At 44.3% G+C, this 17,444-nt stretch overlaps 1 protein-coding gene across 1 annotated transcript in view; it reads left to right on the plus strand.

Annotated features, from left to right (window-relative positions):
- rab11fip3 (RAB11 family interacting protein 3 (class II)) overlaps positions 1–17,444 on the plus strand; it is a 104,165-nt gene that overhangs the window by 51,737 nt on the left and 34,984 nt on the right. The window contains exon 4 of the mRNA XM_084323982.1: positions 8,436–8,608. Within this exon, the coding sequence (XP_084180108.1) occupies positions 8,436–8,608 (173 nt within the window). The remainder of the gene's footprint in view (positions 1–8,435; positions 8,609–17,444) is intronic.

The following is a 17,444-nucleotide window of genomic DNA, read 5'->3' on the forward strand; positions in this document are numbered from 1 at the left end:
CAGTGTAATAGCCTAGCTGAGAGTTGAATAAGCTGAAGTATTTTCTTCAGTCGGCTTGGAATAAAGGCATGGATCCGTTTTTCAAGTTCAAGTTTCTTTAATAGTTGTCATACAGAAGTACAGAATACTTTCATACAAAATGCTTCTTACTGTTACGCTCCAGAGACTGTGCTAGACAAGATAGTATCAAATAACATAGTATAGCATGTAATTTAGAAGTAGAAAATGAGGTCACAGTGTTCAGTATAGACATATGTACAATGTTCGATGCAGAATAGACGTAACTGAGTTACCATATAATATACAATACTATGCAGTGTACTAATGTACAGTACTATATAGTGCAAAGCAGAAATGGGATGAGGTACAATTTAGGTACAATTTACAGTAAGGTGTACGAGTTGTAGTGCAATCCTTCATCAATAAATATAAAGTGTGGGGAGTGGGTGCTACAGTGTGTTTGTTTAAAGTGAGTGTGTGCTATAAAGTGTGTGGAGTGGGTGCTACAGTGTGTTTGTTTAAAGTGAGTGTGTGCGTGTGGATGTGTGTGCTATGTGCGTTTGATGGTTGTTGTTGTGTAGTGTTCATTGTTCGTTTAGCAGCCTGATGGCCTGGGGATAGAAGCTTCTTCTGAGTCTTTCTGTGCTCGCCTTGAGACTCCGGTATCGCTTGCCTGACCGCAGCAGTTCAAAGAGGCAGTTGTTCGGGTGACTGGAGTCTTTAATGATTCTCTTAGCCTTGCCCCTGCAACGCTTGTTGTAAATGTTCTGGAGGGTGGGGAGCCCCCCTCCAATTGTGCGTTCGGCTGAACGTGTCACTCTTTGTAGTCTGCTTCGGTCTTGTGCAGTGCTATTCCCAAACCAGGAGGTGATGTTGCCAGTCAGGATGCTCTCTATTGTACATGAGTAGAAGTTCTTAAGGATCTTCTGACTGACTTGGAACTTCCTTAGGCGCCTGAGGAAGTAGAGGCGTTGTCGTGCCTTCTTCACAACACTGTCAATGTGTGTGGTCCATGTCAAGTCCTCGGATATGTAGGCTCCGAGGTACTTAAAGCTGTTGACTCTCTCAACCGGTGCCCCGTCGATGCTGAGGGGGCTGTAGTCCTTGACCCCCGACCTCCTGAAGTCCACAATCATCTCCTTTGTTTTGCTGACGTTCAGGGAGAGGCTGTTTTCCTGGCACCATCCCGCCAGGACCTTGACCTCTTCCAGGTAGGCCCTCTCGTCGTTGGCAGAGATCAGGCCCACCACCACTGTGTCGTCAGCAAATTTGATGATTGTATTGCTACTCCGCTGAGCCACACAGTCGTGTGTGTACAGGGAGTAGAGGAGGGGACTCAGAACACAGCCCTGGGGGGCCCCTATGTTGAGGGTGATGGATGAGGTGCAGTTGCCTGCTCTCACCACCTGGGGTCTGCCCGTCAGGAAGTCCAAGACCCACTGGCAGAGGTCATAGTTCAAGCCCAGGTCCCTGAGCTTGGCTATGAGTATGGAGGGGACTATGGTATTGAATGCCGAGCTGTAGTCGATGAATAGCATTCTCACATAGTTCCCCTGCCTCTTGTTTCAGCATCCTTTTGATTTATAAATGGTTGTACTTTAGCTTTGTTTCTAAGGTGGAAGAATCATGTTTTTGTCACCTTGTTAATGTGGGACTTAAAGCTTACAGTAGACCTGAGTCTATGATAACCAAGACTTGTAAGCAAGGAGTAAGTTTCCCCATAATATTATTCAGCAGAATTTCTCTTGAAATTGAAATTTGGTAAATTCCAGTAAATATTGCAATTCCGAAACTCTTGAGTATCATAAATGGATCCAGCATCCCGAATAACCCCCAAAACCACTCCAACATTGTTGAAATTGATCAAGTAGTTTCCGAGATTTGTCCATTTAGGTGATTATGCAAATGTAGCTAATTATGCAAATAAAAAAAGTTGCCCAACATGTACAACTTAGCATCCGGCAGTTTCTAAGTGCTGGTGACCCATACTATCCATATCTATCATAAAAGTTTGGTGGTTCCAAAATGTCCGGGTTCATTGTGTTGGCAAATAGACTACCGGTAATATATGGTAAGAATAAATAAATAAATACTGTATATATACAGCATTATTGTACATGCTGTCATACAGAGTTATATGCATCCTACAATACAATATACACACAAAAAAACTGTTTTGCACACATTCATTTAGTTTGACAGTTATTGAGAGTAAATGAGTTTGAATACAGTGGCCAGGAGGATTCAATGTCCCCGATGGCATCACTGATGGGCCAACTCATTTACTCTCAATAACTGTAATAACTAAATGAATGTGTGTACTGTAAAACTGTTTAGAGTTCTTGGATGTGTGTGAGATTATGTGCAAAATACATCTGCATTGTTTTTTGGTGAAGTGCCTTTTAATCTAGAAGTGAAAATGCCAACGAACAGCGCTGGGTCTGTGCTCTTTGTACGCAGATCACGCTGATTCAGATTTGCACCAATATGCGTTAGTTAGGTCTAGCGTTTATATACTGTTACTGTATATAAACACTATTGATTCAGATTCATATTTCAAATTTGTTTGTCACAGCTTTTTTTAAATGTACATACATTCAGAAAAACGTGAGATGCTTGTTTTTCCCGGCTCAACTGTAGTAGATTTGTAAACATAGTTCACAACATATATTCTATCTATACTATACCATTCTATCTATACAATTCTATCTATACAGTATCTATACAAACTATAACTGTAAACTATAAATATAAACTAACTATAAGCTGAATAAGCTATAAATAACTATAAACTAAGCTAAACTATAAACTAGATACAACGTATATTCTATCTATACAAACTATACAATACAAGGTATATGTTAGCAGCAGTGTGTGCATATCTATGATATATATATATATATATAATAATCTCTATATATTTTTGACTTAGCTAGTCGTTAGCTGCTGTTTGCAGGCAGCCTGCTGCTGTTTGAAGCGGACGCCACACCTGTGTCTCCGGCCTTGTTGTTGTTCCCCTGGGTTCCTGGCAGCAGGGGCTTCTCTCTCAATGGCCCTGCTGTTCTGCTCCTGTTTGCTCTCAAAACAGGCGAGGTGAGCCTGTGCAGCCGAGGCCTAGCCTTAAGAGAGACGCCCCCCCTGCCAACCTTCTCTTAACCCCCCCCATGCTTCTCTCTGCATAACCGCCATCCCTCCTTTCTGCATAACCTCCCTCCCTCCTTTCTACATAACCTCCCTCCTTTCTTTCTGCATAATCTCCCTCCTTTCTGCATAACCTCCCTCCTTTCTTTCTGCATAACCTCCCTCCTTTCTGCATAACCTCCCTCCTTTCTTTCTGCATAACCTCCCTCCTTTCTGCATAACCTCCCTCCCTCCTTTCTGCATAACATCCCTCCCTTCTTTCTGCATAACCTCCCTCCCTTCTTTCTGCATAACCTCCCTCCCTCCTTTCTGCATAACCTCCCTCCTTTCTGCATAACCTCCCTCCTTCCTTTCTGCATAACCTCCCTCCTTTCTGCATAACCTCCCTCCTTTCTGCATAACCTCCCTCCCTTCTTTCTGCATAACCCCCCTCCCTCCTTTCTGCACCACCTCCCTCCTTTGCATAACCTCCCTCCCTCCTTTCTGCATAACCTCCCTCCTTTCTTTCTGCATAACCTCCCTCCCTTCTGCATAACCTCCCTCCTTCCTTTCTGCATAACCTCCCCATACTTTCTGCATAACCTCCCTCCTTTCTGCATAACCTCCCTCCTTTCTGCATAACCTCCCTCCTTTCTGCATAACCTCCCTCCCTCCTTTCTGCATAACCTCCCTCCTTTCTGCATAACCTCCCTCCCTCCTTTCTGCATAACCTCCCTCCCTCCTTTCTGCATAACCTCCCTCCTTTCTGCATAACCTCCCTCCTTTCTGCATAACCTCCCCCTCCTTTCTGCATAACCTCCCTTCTTTCTGCATAACCTCCCTCCTTTCTTTCTGCATAACCTCCCTCCTTTCTGCATAACCTCCCTCCCTCCTTTCTTTCTGCATAACCTCCCTCCTTTCTTTCTGCATAACCTCCCTCCCTCCTTTCTGCATAACCTCCCTCCCTTCTGCATAACCTCCCTCCCTCCTTTCTGCATAACCTCCCTCCTTTCTGCATAACCTCCCTCCCTCCTTTCTGCATAACCTCCACCCCTCCTTTCTGCATAACCTCCCTCCTTTCTGCATAACCTCCCTCCTTTCTGCATAACCTCCCTCCTTTCTACATAACCTCCCTCCCTCCTTTCTGCATAACCTCCCCCTTCTTTCTGCATAACCTCCCTCCCTCCTTTCTCCATAACCTCCCTCCCTCCTTTCTCCATAACCTCCCTCCCTCCTTTCTGCATAACCTCCCCCTTCTTTCTGCATAACCTCCCTCCCTCCTTTCTGCATAACCTCCCTCCCTTCTTTCTGCATAACCTCCCTCCCTTCTTTCTGCATAACCTCCCTCCCTTCTTTCTGCATAACCTCCCTCCCTTCTTTCTGCATAACCTCCCTCCCTCCTTTCTGCATAACCTCCCTCCCTCCTTTCTGAATAACCTCCATCCCTCCTTTTTGCATAACCTCCCTCCCTCCTTCCGCTTGGGATGTTGAGTCATCGTCTCCGGTTCATAATCCAGGGGAGCGTCTCTGTCACTTCTTGGCCCCTTTGTGACGAGGGAGTTAATTTAATTTCAAACCTTTATTTAAACTCAAATGCCAACTGTTTCCCTCATTTACAGTCACGTCGAGTTAGGACTGGGCGATAAAACGATGATAATTATCGCGATATATTTTTCCTCATCGATATGAAACGTGGTCGATCAAAAATCGATAATACATTTTTTTTTATTTATTTTTTTTGTAGTGTGACCTGCAACAGGGCAGCTTTAAAACCAGAGACAGTAGACAGACTTGTCTTTCTTGCCTGCAACTTAAAGTAATGGCATTGCTTCTCCAAATGACAATACTGACCAAATTGAGATTTATTTTTACATTTACATTTTGTCATTTAGCTGACGCTTTTATCCAAAGCGACTTACAAGTTTTGTACAAGTCATCGGGAAGGGCACAACTCTATCAGCTGAGTAACAATGTTCATCAAAGTGTTGAGTGCTATAGTGTAGGTTAGTATATTAGGACAAGTGCATGACAGTAAGGTTAGTTAGGGTTAGAATTTTTCATTTCAGATAATGATTGAAGAAGTTCCTCTTTAGTCGACTGCGAAAGATTGGAAGGGTTTCGGCTGTCCTAACTGGTGAGAAGTTCATTCCACCATTGTGGGGCAAGGACCGAGAATAGGCCCTTGCCTATGCCTTGCCTTGCCCTTGCGATTTTTCTCTTGTCCATTTATTTGGTTTGCTTTCTAATTCAAAATACAGTTTGAAACCGTCTGTACACAGTAGGCTATGTGTGCTACCAGAGCTAGTCTCCAGTCACGGTGCACGTGTGCGGTGGTTTGTCCACCAATAAAGCGCCAAAAGATAGAAAAGAAACTAGCAGAGCCAGAACTGTTCAACTCCCCTGGAGCCACAGCCACTTTCTTTGGTACTTTCGCTTTCAAACCAGCTGCAGCCTGAGAACTGGAGTGTGAGGGGCTGTAACACTAAGATGGCGGCAACGACAAAGAATTGCTGCAAAATAAACATACATTTGTTGTTTAAATAATAACAATACATTTTTTTTTAATACTAATAAAGATATCGATAATTATCGATATTGAACGATATGATTTTTTTTTTTTTTGTGTTACCATTTTGGCCATATCGCCCAGCCCTACGTCGAGTGTACATACAGAGTTAAGCAAAAAAAAGGCATATAAAATCATAACAATTCGTGTAAGGATAACAACGTGGTGGCTTTCTTTATTTAGGTGCACAGACGGTCAACAGTGGCAGCGCTGTTGATGATATACAGCCCTCTGTCGACGAGAGCCTCAATAACCCGCTGGAACACGGGCTTAATGATTTACTCCACGTCACGTTGGCTCAGGAACCTGCATTATGAGACACGGGGAAAGATTAAAGATTTATTGCTGCAATAATTTGGTGTTTTAAACGTTCTAATGGTCGGATGGGATAGAAGCATAGAGCGAGCGCTCTCTTGCCCTTCGGACTTTCTCTGTCTGTCTCACTCTCTCTGTCTTTCACTCTCTCTGTCTCACTCTCTCTCTACTCTATATATATGTCTTTCTGTGTGTGTCTCTCTCTCTCTCCCCCCTCTCTCTCTCTCTCTCCCCTCTCTGTCTCCACCCCCTGTGCAACCAGTGGAGCTGAACGAGGTGTTTAGACCTTCGTTTTTTTCTTCCAAATTTCACTGTGGGTTTTTCCTCACTCTCTCTCTCTCTCTTTCTCTCTCTCCCCGGGAGTGAAAGGGAGGAAGCGCTAGCAGGGGGGGGGGTTGATTACGGGCGTCTGTTGACAGGCCAGCCTTCAGGCCAGTGAGGCCAGGCAGAGAGCATGGTTCTGGGCATGGTGGACAGCCCGTTGGGCCCGGCTCCCCCTGGAGCTCCGCACAGACAGGTAGGCTCCATCGCGACTCACCTGTCTTGGAATCGCTCCTGCTCCACAGGTCTAACGCTGTGTAATGTGCCTCTGGTAGTTCATAGTTTTAACTTTGGTGCATACCTATTAGTGAATACGTGTTTATGTGTAGAGCATTTGATGTTTTGCGCTCGGAAAAGCCTGGAGCTTCTGTTTCTTGTACTTGCTGCCCAGAGGTGTCGACGCTGTAGGTTTTGCTTGGCTCAGCCTTTCGGGGATCCAGCGGACGGCTTCTGAAGCCTGTTTATACTGTAGGATTTGTTTGGACATCGGCGTAATTGGCATTAAGAAGACCCACGGGCGATGTTGAGAACTCTGTTTGAAACGGTTATTTTGCTCACTTCATCTCATCAGCCTGGAGTTTGCTGGCTGCCTGTTGCATAACAGAACGGAAGAGTTCAGCCGACACCTGGCAATGCTTTTTTTTCTCTCCAGGAAAATTTCTGTACACAGGATTAGCTATGAAATGAGCAATGGTCAGCGTTCACAGTGCTGGCTAATCTTGGATTATAACAGGCTGTTAATCATTATTCCCGCTTTGACTTGGTATTATTTTTGACGTCTGTACGGGAGTTTATACAGGTAAACATGTTTGTGCTGGAAATGTATTTCTGACAGAGAAAACATAGCCTGGTGCTGCGAAAAAAAAATCCCCAAAACAAATATGCAGTATGCAGTACTATAATCTGTTCTGAATAGTGTGTGTTTGCTATGTCTGATGAGCTCACACAGTACACACATTCCAAACTTATAGCGCTGCTGTGGACTAGTAGGTTAATTAAACATTAACCCATGGAGATGATCATATCTTATATCTGTGTTTACCTGATAATGAAACGGACATTAAGGGCTGCTCGATTGTGCTAAAAATCATAATCACGATTATTAAATAAATACCCCTATAAACATGATTTCAGAACATTATATGATGACGACTGAATTAGTTTGACCTTTCTTCTTGACTAAGGCTGCCTTTCTGTCATCTTCTACAAGTTACTACTAAGGCGTTTAAAAACAATAGTTTTATCTCGATTATCTTGATTTCATGATAGTGGGAAGTCAAAATCATCATTTTAATTTGAATTGCCCAGCCCTACATTACATTACTGCATACTAGGGGTGTAACGATGCATCGATGCATTGAAATGCATCGATTCTAATGTGACGATTCAACTGCATCGATTTGAAAATGTTATAATTGATTGTGTATTGTTTTTATTTACCTATAGTCCATTCATGCTGAGTGAATCAGTTCCCTCAGCCACATTTGTGTATTCAAAAATGTTGGGGAATTAACTGATTAGAAAATTAATCAAATCGAATCGTGGTCAAATGAAGAGATTTCATGATGCATTGAATCGTTGCCTGAAGAATCGTAATCGAATTGAATCATTGTGAGGTCGCATCGTTACACCCCTACTGCATACACTTGGTTTAATCCAATCGTTCCGTTTGGAAACGTTGTATTATGAAATAAGACGGGTGAATGTGAGTCACTCAACTCTCTCTTTTTTGCATGTGATTCATTTCCTGATATGACTGTAACCCCTCCTCATATCACTAGACTGTGTTGTTGTGTCGGTGTTCACGCGTGACTTTCGAATGATTGTAAACACAACATAGTACTGTGATATTCTGATATATATCACATTCTGATATATATTTTTATTGTAAAAATAATATAAAAAAAAAAAACAGAGGTTCTAAGTAATTAAGATTCGAACACCAACGTAACAAACGAAGGTCCGAACGTTTGGGCTCAGCCCTAGTACTATGTACAGACAGATGTGGATATATATATATATATGGTAAACATTTATATATATATACAGCCTAACGGACATAATGAATGATGGTGACTCCCTAACCGACTGCATGTTCCTCCTCTTCTTGCAGCAGAACGAGGTGACAGACAGCGCCTACCTGGGCTCAGAGAGCACCTACAGCGAGTGTGAGACCTTCACCGACGAAGACACCGGCGCACTGGTCCCCCCCGAGATGCACGAGGACGTGGAGACGGACAGCGGCATCGAGGCCACGCTGCACGACCCGGAGGACAGCAGCAACAGGTACCAACGCCTCAGACTACCAACACCTCAGACAGGCCTACCAAGGCCTACCAACACCTCAGACAGGCCTACCAAGGCCTACCAACACCTCAGACAGACCACATGACTATGTGGGTCACATGACGGAGAGATTAAAAAGGCAAGAGGCATCCGTAACTACATTGGAGCGATGCCTTAAATACCTCCAGACGCCAGAGAGACAGAAAGTGTTTTGTCAGATGCAAGGACCGTCCTTGACCGGAGGAATTCTTAGTCGTCTAATTTAGATGTGGATTTTGTAGATTTAATCACGTTGTTTATGTTATTGACAAATCTGCAGAATTGTGTTTTTTAAAGACCTCTTAAAATTAGGGATGTTCGATATTGGCTTTTTTACCGATATACCAATATTGTCCAACTCTTAATTTATCAAGATTTAGATCGATACCGATATATGCAGGGTTCCCCCCCCCCCCCCCCCCAAAAATAGAATAATTTCAGGTAATTAACATTACATATTTCTTGTTGTGGAATTAACACAACATTATGCATACTTTTGACAATAAATAAAATCAGAATTTGTTCTTACTTGCTTGCCTGGGTAAATAAAGGTTATAGAAATGTAAAAAAGAAAAAAAAAATTGAAAACCGATACCGATATTTTCCGATATCACATTTTAATGCCGATATCGGCCGATAATATCGGTAGGCCGATAATATCGGACATCCCTACTTAAAATCGAATGCTTATGAGAGGTTATTGCTTATTATTTGTTTTGAAGTGACTTATTCAGCACAGGGGAAAGAAACGTCCAAAGACCAGTCCAAGTGGTGTTGTTCTTCTTGTTATGATTTGCGAATCAAGACGTCTCAAGTTGAGAAAACGCGTCTCTTTGAAGGAGTTAAACTTCTGTTGCGTTTGTGCTGCTGAACATGAGCTCACGTAGAGAAGACTTAAGACCTTGAGCCAAGATGGCGTTTCTGACGCCTCGCTCGCTCGCACCACAGTCAGCCTGTCCTTCTGGTGGCTAGAAGAGATAACTGGGGATCTGAGGCTGCGTTCTTCACGTTTAAGTTAGTGCTCAATTCTCATTTAGTGCTCGGATCTGATTTTTTTGTTTGGCTGTTCGCATTATCTTTTAAATGTGGCCAAGATCAGACTCCAGTGTGAGCTGGTTACGTTCTTGACCCGCATGCGCAAATGAACAATAACCTGAAGTCACAGTTTATGGTATAATTTATAAGTTGATGTGCAGTGGAGGCCAACTAATTTATGAGCAGATGATAATGAGGCGAGGAGGAGGTGAAAAAGACATTTCTTATTTCAATATGCTTTCAAACACAGAGCAGTTATGATACGTCCCCTCAAGTGTTGCTTGTACAGAAGTATCACCACAAATACGTATAAGGTAAACACCTCCCTGTTCCTTCACTGACCACCTCCATCACAGCTGTCTTCATGTCTGTATCCACTGACCACCTCCATCACAGCTGTCTTCATGTCTGTATCCACTGACCACCTCCATCACAGGCAGCTGTCTTCATGTCTGTATCCACTGACCACCTCTATCACAGGCAGCTGTCTTCATGTCTGTATCCACTAACCACCTCCATCACAGGCAGCTGTCTTCATGTCTGTATCCACTAACCACCTCCATCACAGCTGTCTTCATGTCTGTATCCACTGACCACCTCCATCACAGGCAGCTGTCTTCATGTCTGTATCCACTGACCACCTCCATCACAGCTGTCTTCATGTCTGTATCCACTGACCACCTCCATCACAGGCAGCTGTCTTCATGTCTGTATCCACTAACCACCTCCATCACAGGCAGCTGTCTTCATGTCTGTATCCACTAACCACCTCCATCACAGGCAGCTGTCTTCATGTCTGTATCCACTAACCACCTCCATCACAGCTGTCTTCCATGTCTGTATCCACTGACCACCTCCATCACAGCTGTCTTCATGTCTGTATCCACTGACCACCTCCATCACAGCTGTCTTCCATGTCTGTATCCACTGACCACCTCCATCACAGCTGTCTTCATGTCTGTATCCACTGACCACCTCCATCACAGGCAGCTGTCTTCATGTCTGTATCCACTAACCACCTCCATCACAGCTGTCTTCCATGTCTGTCACAGAGTGACTCCTGCTATAGAATTGTGATGAATGTTAATCTAGAGTCAAGTGACGTAAAAGTCACATTCTGACATGACTGTTCAGACTGAGGTCACATGACTGTTCAGACTGAGGTCGTGTTGCAAAAAAAATCTGACCTGTATCTGATCTAGGACCACATATGAAAGTCAGAATTGGAAAAGATCTGATTCCATGTTCTGGATGGAATGTCGTGAAAAAAACTGATCTGAGTCATTATGAGCAAAAAGATTTGGGCCACTTTTGTCTGCAGTGTGAAAGTAGCCTTAATGTTTGAAATAGTCCTCTTTCCTTCTCTCTTCCTTAACTAGTTATGACCTTCTTTAGGTAACAACGGGTATATTTAGTTCAAAACAATGAAGTAGTTTTATAATTATTACCTAATACTGTTATACTAATTCTGCTCCATTGATTATGTCGCTAAACCCTCTGCGTTTGCCGTCGCTCTGTGTCGAATGATTTGTTTTGGTTGGAGTCTATTTCCCTTAATGAGATGATTGGTTGAAAACGTTTAAGTGAGGTGGAGATGATTGACTCCGGTGGGTTCCGCACGCCGGCCTGTTATTTACCCAACCCCTCCTCCCCCTCTTCCCTCCCCCCTCCTTCCCCTCCTCCTCCTCCTCCTCAGGAGTCAGATTAGTGACTGCTTGTAATGGTTACCTGGCAGATGTTGTGGTTTTTTTGGACAGAACATGTGACGGTGCTTAACCTCTTAAGCCCTAGCCATATTTTCAGAAAATTCGCCTAAAAATACATACCTAAGTAAATCGAATGATTCCATTTACATTAATCATGGAATGATTAAAGGGAATGTATTCCCAGTGTCAGAAATATTGTGTCTGTTACTAGGCTTGAGTAAATTGTAATGAACCAAAGGAGAATATATTTTTTCATATATTTTTTCCAATCTTTGACGGTGAATAACACCATGCTAACATTGACCAGACATGGAACAATTGCCACTGAGCTCATTCAGCACCTTCTTGAGATCACGTGTACAAAAGATCTAAGCAAATTAATAAATGGCAGATGATTTACAGGGTTTTTTGTAGATACAGTACTGCGTTTTGTCATCCGGACACATGCAATTTGAAATATCAATATAGAAGATAGAATATCAGGCCGATAAATGACCTTATTATGGCGAAGTCACACATCTATGGATCGTGCCAAATCTCCCCTTTCCAATGGCAGAGTTCAATCTGGATTTAGTACCAGTAGGCGCCGCAAAAAACGTGAATGAAAACTACGGAAAGTACAGTTACATTTTTATATGTTTATACGGTATGTAAATATCTCCAATTTTTTGTAATCAAATTGCAACATGTTTTTTTTGCTCGACGTTCACAGATGGGTAAAGAAACTAACTACGGGGGTGGCCGGGTAGCGCAGCGGACTAAGCGTCTGTCTACCACAGCCAGTGGGATCGAATCCAGCTGTGGTGCCTCCGGCTTGGCCGACCGTCCATACTAACACAATTGGCAGTGTTAGCGGGTGGGAAGCCGGCGTGGGTGGGTCCTGGTCGTTGTAAAACAGCGACTCCTACAGTTCGGTCGGGGTGCCTGCACAGCAAGGGAAGGATCTGGGAGAGGTAGTGTGACCTTCCACACGTTGCACTCTCCCAGTGAGAGTCCGCGCAGCCAGGTGAAAAGAAGCGGTGGGCTGGCTACACATGTGTCGGAGGAAGCATGTGATAGTCTCCGCCCTCCCAGACCGACGGTAGGGGGTAGAGTGCGCAACGACCAGGAAGCGGATTGGGAATTGGCATAACGACTAACATTGGGAGGGGAGAAAAACGGAAAAAGAAGGGGGTAAAAGATAATAAAAAAATAATAAAAAAGAAACTAACTACGTTCTATTTTATGGCAATAACGTTCAGGTTTGTTCTGTGAGATATGATCCCGAATATAACGTTAAAAAAAAAAGCTTCACCCTGGAAGTCAGATGATTGACGGGGGGCTGGCGTGAGCTGCAAAGTGTAGTTTTATGAAATTCAAAAGCCCATCGAAAGCCCTGGGTCTCCCCGTTCATAGGACTACACACACTTTTGGCAGATTGCAATGAACTGAGATTTTAAATTTTTTATAAGCTCATATTTCACTAAAATCATTGGTAAACAAACAACGTAGTGCTGAAAATATACACATTGACTGCTGTTTTGACAGGGTTAGGGTCTCTTTACGCTTGGCTACATTTGAAAAACAAACGCAACATTAATTAATACGTTCTGTATTCATCTATTGATGACATGATATCAATCTGGTACCGGTGCCGGACCGCTCGGGCTTTAAGGGGTTAAAGCAGCACCCAGAGCTCGTTACACTTTGTGTTCCAGATCTCTTTCAACTGTGCTGATTAACAGTAGTTTGTTGAAGCTCGATACTGTTCGACAGTAACAATGTTACTGACCCTTAGCTGCCAGATGTGTACCCTTCCCATCCTGCTGACTTGTTGTTCACCACTTGTAAGTGGCTTTGGATAAAGGCGTTCAGCTAAATGACTAAAATGTAAAGATGTGTTTAGCGTCTGTCTGATTGATGTGTGAGACACGTGTCAATCATCGATCACTCAAATTCAGTTATAGTTGTTTTTCCTTTCCCTGAATTGAATGCGTCTCCTCTCGGGAGCTGCAGAGAGAGAGAGAGAGAGGGGGGAGGGGCCGTGTGCTTGAGGAAAGCGTGGTGTTTTCGTGGCGTTGGCGGGAGGAAGTGTTGAGGAATGGGGTCTTATCTGCTGACTGTGTGACCTGTCCGTCGGATCGGCTCTGCCTGACGGGGATGTGTGTGCACTTCCTGTTCCATGACTGAGCCTGGAATTCCAGGAAGTGTGGAGTTAGCGTTTTTCTTCCTTTTTTTTTGTTTATTTTTTTTCTTTTTTTGTCGGGAAAGGGCTAATCTGCAGCCCACCCCCCTCCCTCCCTCCTGCACTGCACCCCCACTGCACCCCCTCCCCTACCGCACCACTGCACCCCCTCCCCCACCGCACCACTGCACCCCCCCTCCCCCACCGCGCCCCCTCCCCTACCGCACCACTGCACCCCCTCCCCCACCGCGCCCCCTCCCCTACCTCACCACTGCACCCCCCCTCCCCCACCGCACCCCCTCCCCTACCACACCACCACCATTATTCTCTCGTTGAAGCAGTCCTACTGTTACATTTGCCCTCTGGTTGGCATATAACCCATAACTCTGTATGGTAGCATGTACAATAATGCTGTATATACACCATGTATATATTTATTTATTCTCACCATATACTGTATATATCTATCCACCTGTCTGTACATACCGGCATATAATCTTTTTTACATACCTGTAGATACTATATTATCTATATCTGTACATATCCCTTACCTACTCTCACTAGTTACGCTGCTGGCCAGTATGACTTAGTTACTACCATAGTGTCTTTATACCTGTATCACTGTACATATTAATACTACAATTCTGTACATCTGATTACTCAGTATTACTAATTTATATATTTTATATCCAGTTTAATCACCTGTACTTTACTGTTACATTTGGTAGGATGCCAAGCGTCTTTTCGTTGTACTGTACTTGTGCTGTTTGATGACGATACATTTGAATCTAATCTAATGTACTATTTGGCCCCATTTTCACCTGGTTAACATGTGGCGACAGTGGCTCAGGAGGTAGAGCAGTCGTCTGGCAATCCGGAGGTTCCCGGTTCGATTCCCGCTCCTCCTGGGCAGCATGTCGATGTGTCCTTGAGCAAGACACTTAACCCCTAATTGCTCCCGATGAGCAGGTTGGCACCTTGCATGGTTGCCTCCGCCGTCGGTGTGTGAATGTGTGAGTGAATGGGTAACATGTGAGGAAACAAATTGTAAAGCGATTTGGATAAAAGCGCTATATAAAAAAGCAGCCATTTACCATGATCTGTATCTGGACATCTTGTCTGGATAATGAGAAGCGCATGTTAATGCCAGGTGTAAATGTGAGCCACACTGCCACCTCTCCAGAGGCAGGACCTCTCAGGCAGGAGTTAGAGGGCAGGCCTATCTGTAAATGACCAGTATTACAATATACATTTTAAGTGTGTGTAAAACAGCTTGTCGCCACCCCATCTACTTGCGTGCTAAAGAGCGTTTGCATAATTATTGGATGTGAGAAACGAGATCTTAATCGCAGCGCCGATAGAATGCACACGACGAGAACGCGTATGAATACTGCGTGTAAACGAGAGGCGTGAGATGCGATCGTTTCATTATCCAGATGAAATGTCCAGATACAGGTGGCATGTAAAGGCCAGGTGTAAACCAGGTCTTCAGGCAGGGATTTAGAAGGTCAGAGCGTCCCAAGAGAGAAGAAGCATTCTCTCTTCACTTTGACATTCAAAGATAACATATTCCTTTAGTGGGCGCGATAGCATCATGGCGGAGGGGGGAGGGGAGGTACAGGTATGGGCAGGGTAATAGTAGAAAGACGATATATATAGGCAATAAAATTCTATCTGAATATGAGAAAAATAAACAGTGTAATCGAAGGTCTAGATGAGGGTCTGTATGGCCTAAATTATACATTATTACAATAAATATAAGCATCAGATTCAGATGACTTTATTCACCATATTGTATATACAAATGGAACGTGATTTGACATTACAGTGCATGATTTTTTTTCCACAAATAGGAATAACATAATAAATAAATAAGTGCAAAACAGGACAAAGCAGTGAGACAACAATATCAGTAAAAGTGCAGTGGTTGGGGACATGGATACAGTGCAGCACAGATAATGCCTACATTTAATTTACCAGTTGCCAGTCACCTTGACGAACTCTGGAGACGCATTCATATGTAAAATGTTGGCGATCCGCTCTAAACTCTGATGTCTGTATCTCATCCTTTCTCATGGGTTTCAGCTCTTACTAATTCAGCGTTTCTGCAGGGTATTAAAAAGTCTTAAATTTCATTTGCACAAGGGCGGCTAGGTGGTGTAGTGGGCAAGGCACTCGCCACCAGTGTGGAGACGCTAGGATTCGCGTGTTTGAATCCAGCTCTCCACATTGTTTTCAGTTTAGCTGGTCGTCCGCAGTAATACACATTGGCCGTATTACGGGGAGGGAAAACTGAAGGGTGGGGATCGAACGTTGTGAACAAGTGACTCCTACAAGTCGGTTGGTGCGCCTGCGCAGTAGAATCAGGAAGCGACGGGGGCAGCGTGAGCCTCCCACGCGTTACTCCTCGCCGCTGAGAGATTGCGCTGTTCAGGTGAAAAAATGCGACAGCTGCCTCCTCGAGTACCGGAGGGGACACGTGATGCAAGGCATCGTCCACATTGCAGCCGGCTTGTGGGAGGCATGGCCTAACAGAGTTCGAGACAGGGGAGGGTAGAATTGGACGATACGAAATTGGGATGGGAGAAAAATAGAAAATGGGAGAAAAAAGTAGATAAAAAAATATATATATTCATTTGCACAGGTATTAAATTTTTTGGGGGGGGCAGCCCAGGTGTCGGGAGATGAAATAATATTTAATATATGAAATGTTTTTGTATCCAAGTCATTGTTTTTTGCGGGGCGACTGGGAGCTCGGTGCGTCTGGCGAGAGCTTGTATGGAACGTGTGCGAATTCAAATTGGCGCGTAAGTGCAGCCGCCAGTTCAGTGTCACTATGTGTTTTTTTTCTTTTTTGCCAGTATGGTCGTGAAATTGCTATAAAACTTTGCTCTAAGTGGTATTAAAAACGTCGTAAATTGAACTTGTTGAAACCTGCATATACCCGGTAATTGCTTTTCTCCCGTCTTGCCAAAGTCTGATACCTCATGGGTGTTTTTACCGTTCCCTCTGAATGAAGAACAAATGTCACGGATCAGCACAATACGTTCCCAGTCATGTAAACACACGTTTACTCATTTCCTACACAGTGACTCAACACATGACTGTTGGTAACCGTTAACAAAAACAGTCTATCTAAGCTGTGGTTTTGCAACACAGTCTTAGCCTACGGCCCCAGAGAGACGACCGTTCGTTAACGTGTAGGAGTGCACTCTCTGGGATTAGGAATCTTAACAGGATTAACTGCCCCCCCCCCCCCCCCTCTGCCCGTCCCATCCTACCACGTCTGGGCCCTGGGCCTTAAATCTGATTAACCCTCAGCCGGCCAGTCTCCCGTCTGCCGGGTCGTAGTAGCAGACGATGCTCCCTCTCTGGGGACCGGACGCCAGCGGCTTGTGGTGATCACAGATCTGGTCTTTTTTTTGGCGACACTAAACCTGTTGATGTTTTGACTAAACCCGGCGAGCAGCACGGTCATTTGGAGTTGGCGTAACCCAGGAGAACAGCAGGCTCGTTTGGACTCGGTGTAACCAGGAGAACAGCAGGGTAGTTTGGACTCGGTGTAACCCAGAGAACAGCAGGGTAGTTTGGACTCTGTGTAACCAGGAGAACAGCAGGGTAGTTTGGACTCTGTGTAACCCAGAGAACAGCAGGGTAGTTTGGACTCTGTGTAACCCAGAGAACAGCAGGGTAGTTTGGACTCTGTGTAACCAGGAGAACAGCAGGGTAGTTTGGACTCTGTGTAACCAGGAGAACAGCAGGGTAGTTTGGACTCTGTGTAACCAGGAGAACAGCAGGGTAGTTTGGACTCTGTGTAACCAGGAGAACAGCAGGGTAGTTTGGACTCTGTGTAACCCAGAGAACAGCAGGGTAGTTTGGACTCTGTGTAACC

This window comes from Notolepis coatsorum, assembly GCF_963971535.1.
Source record: "Notolepis coatsorum genome assembly, chromosome: 10".
Taxonomy (NCBI): domain Eukaryota; kingdom Metazoa; phylum Chordata; class Actinopteri; order Aulopiformes; family Paralepididae; genus Notolepis; species Notolepis coatsorum.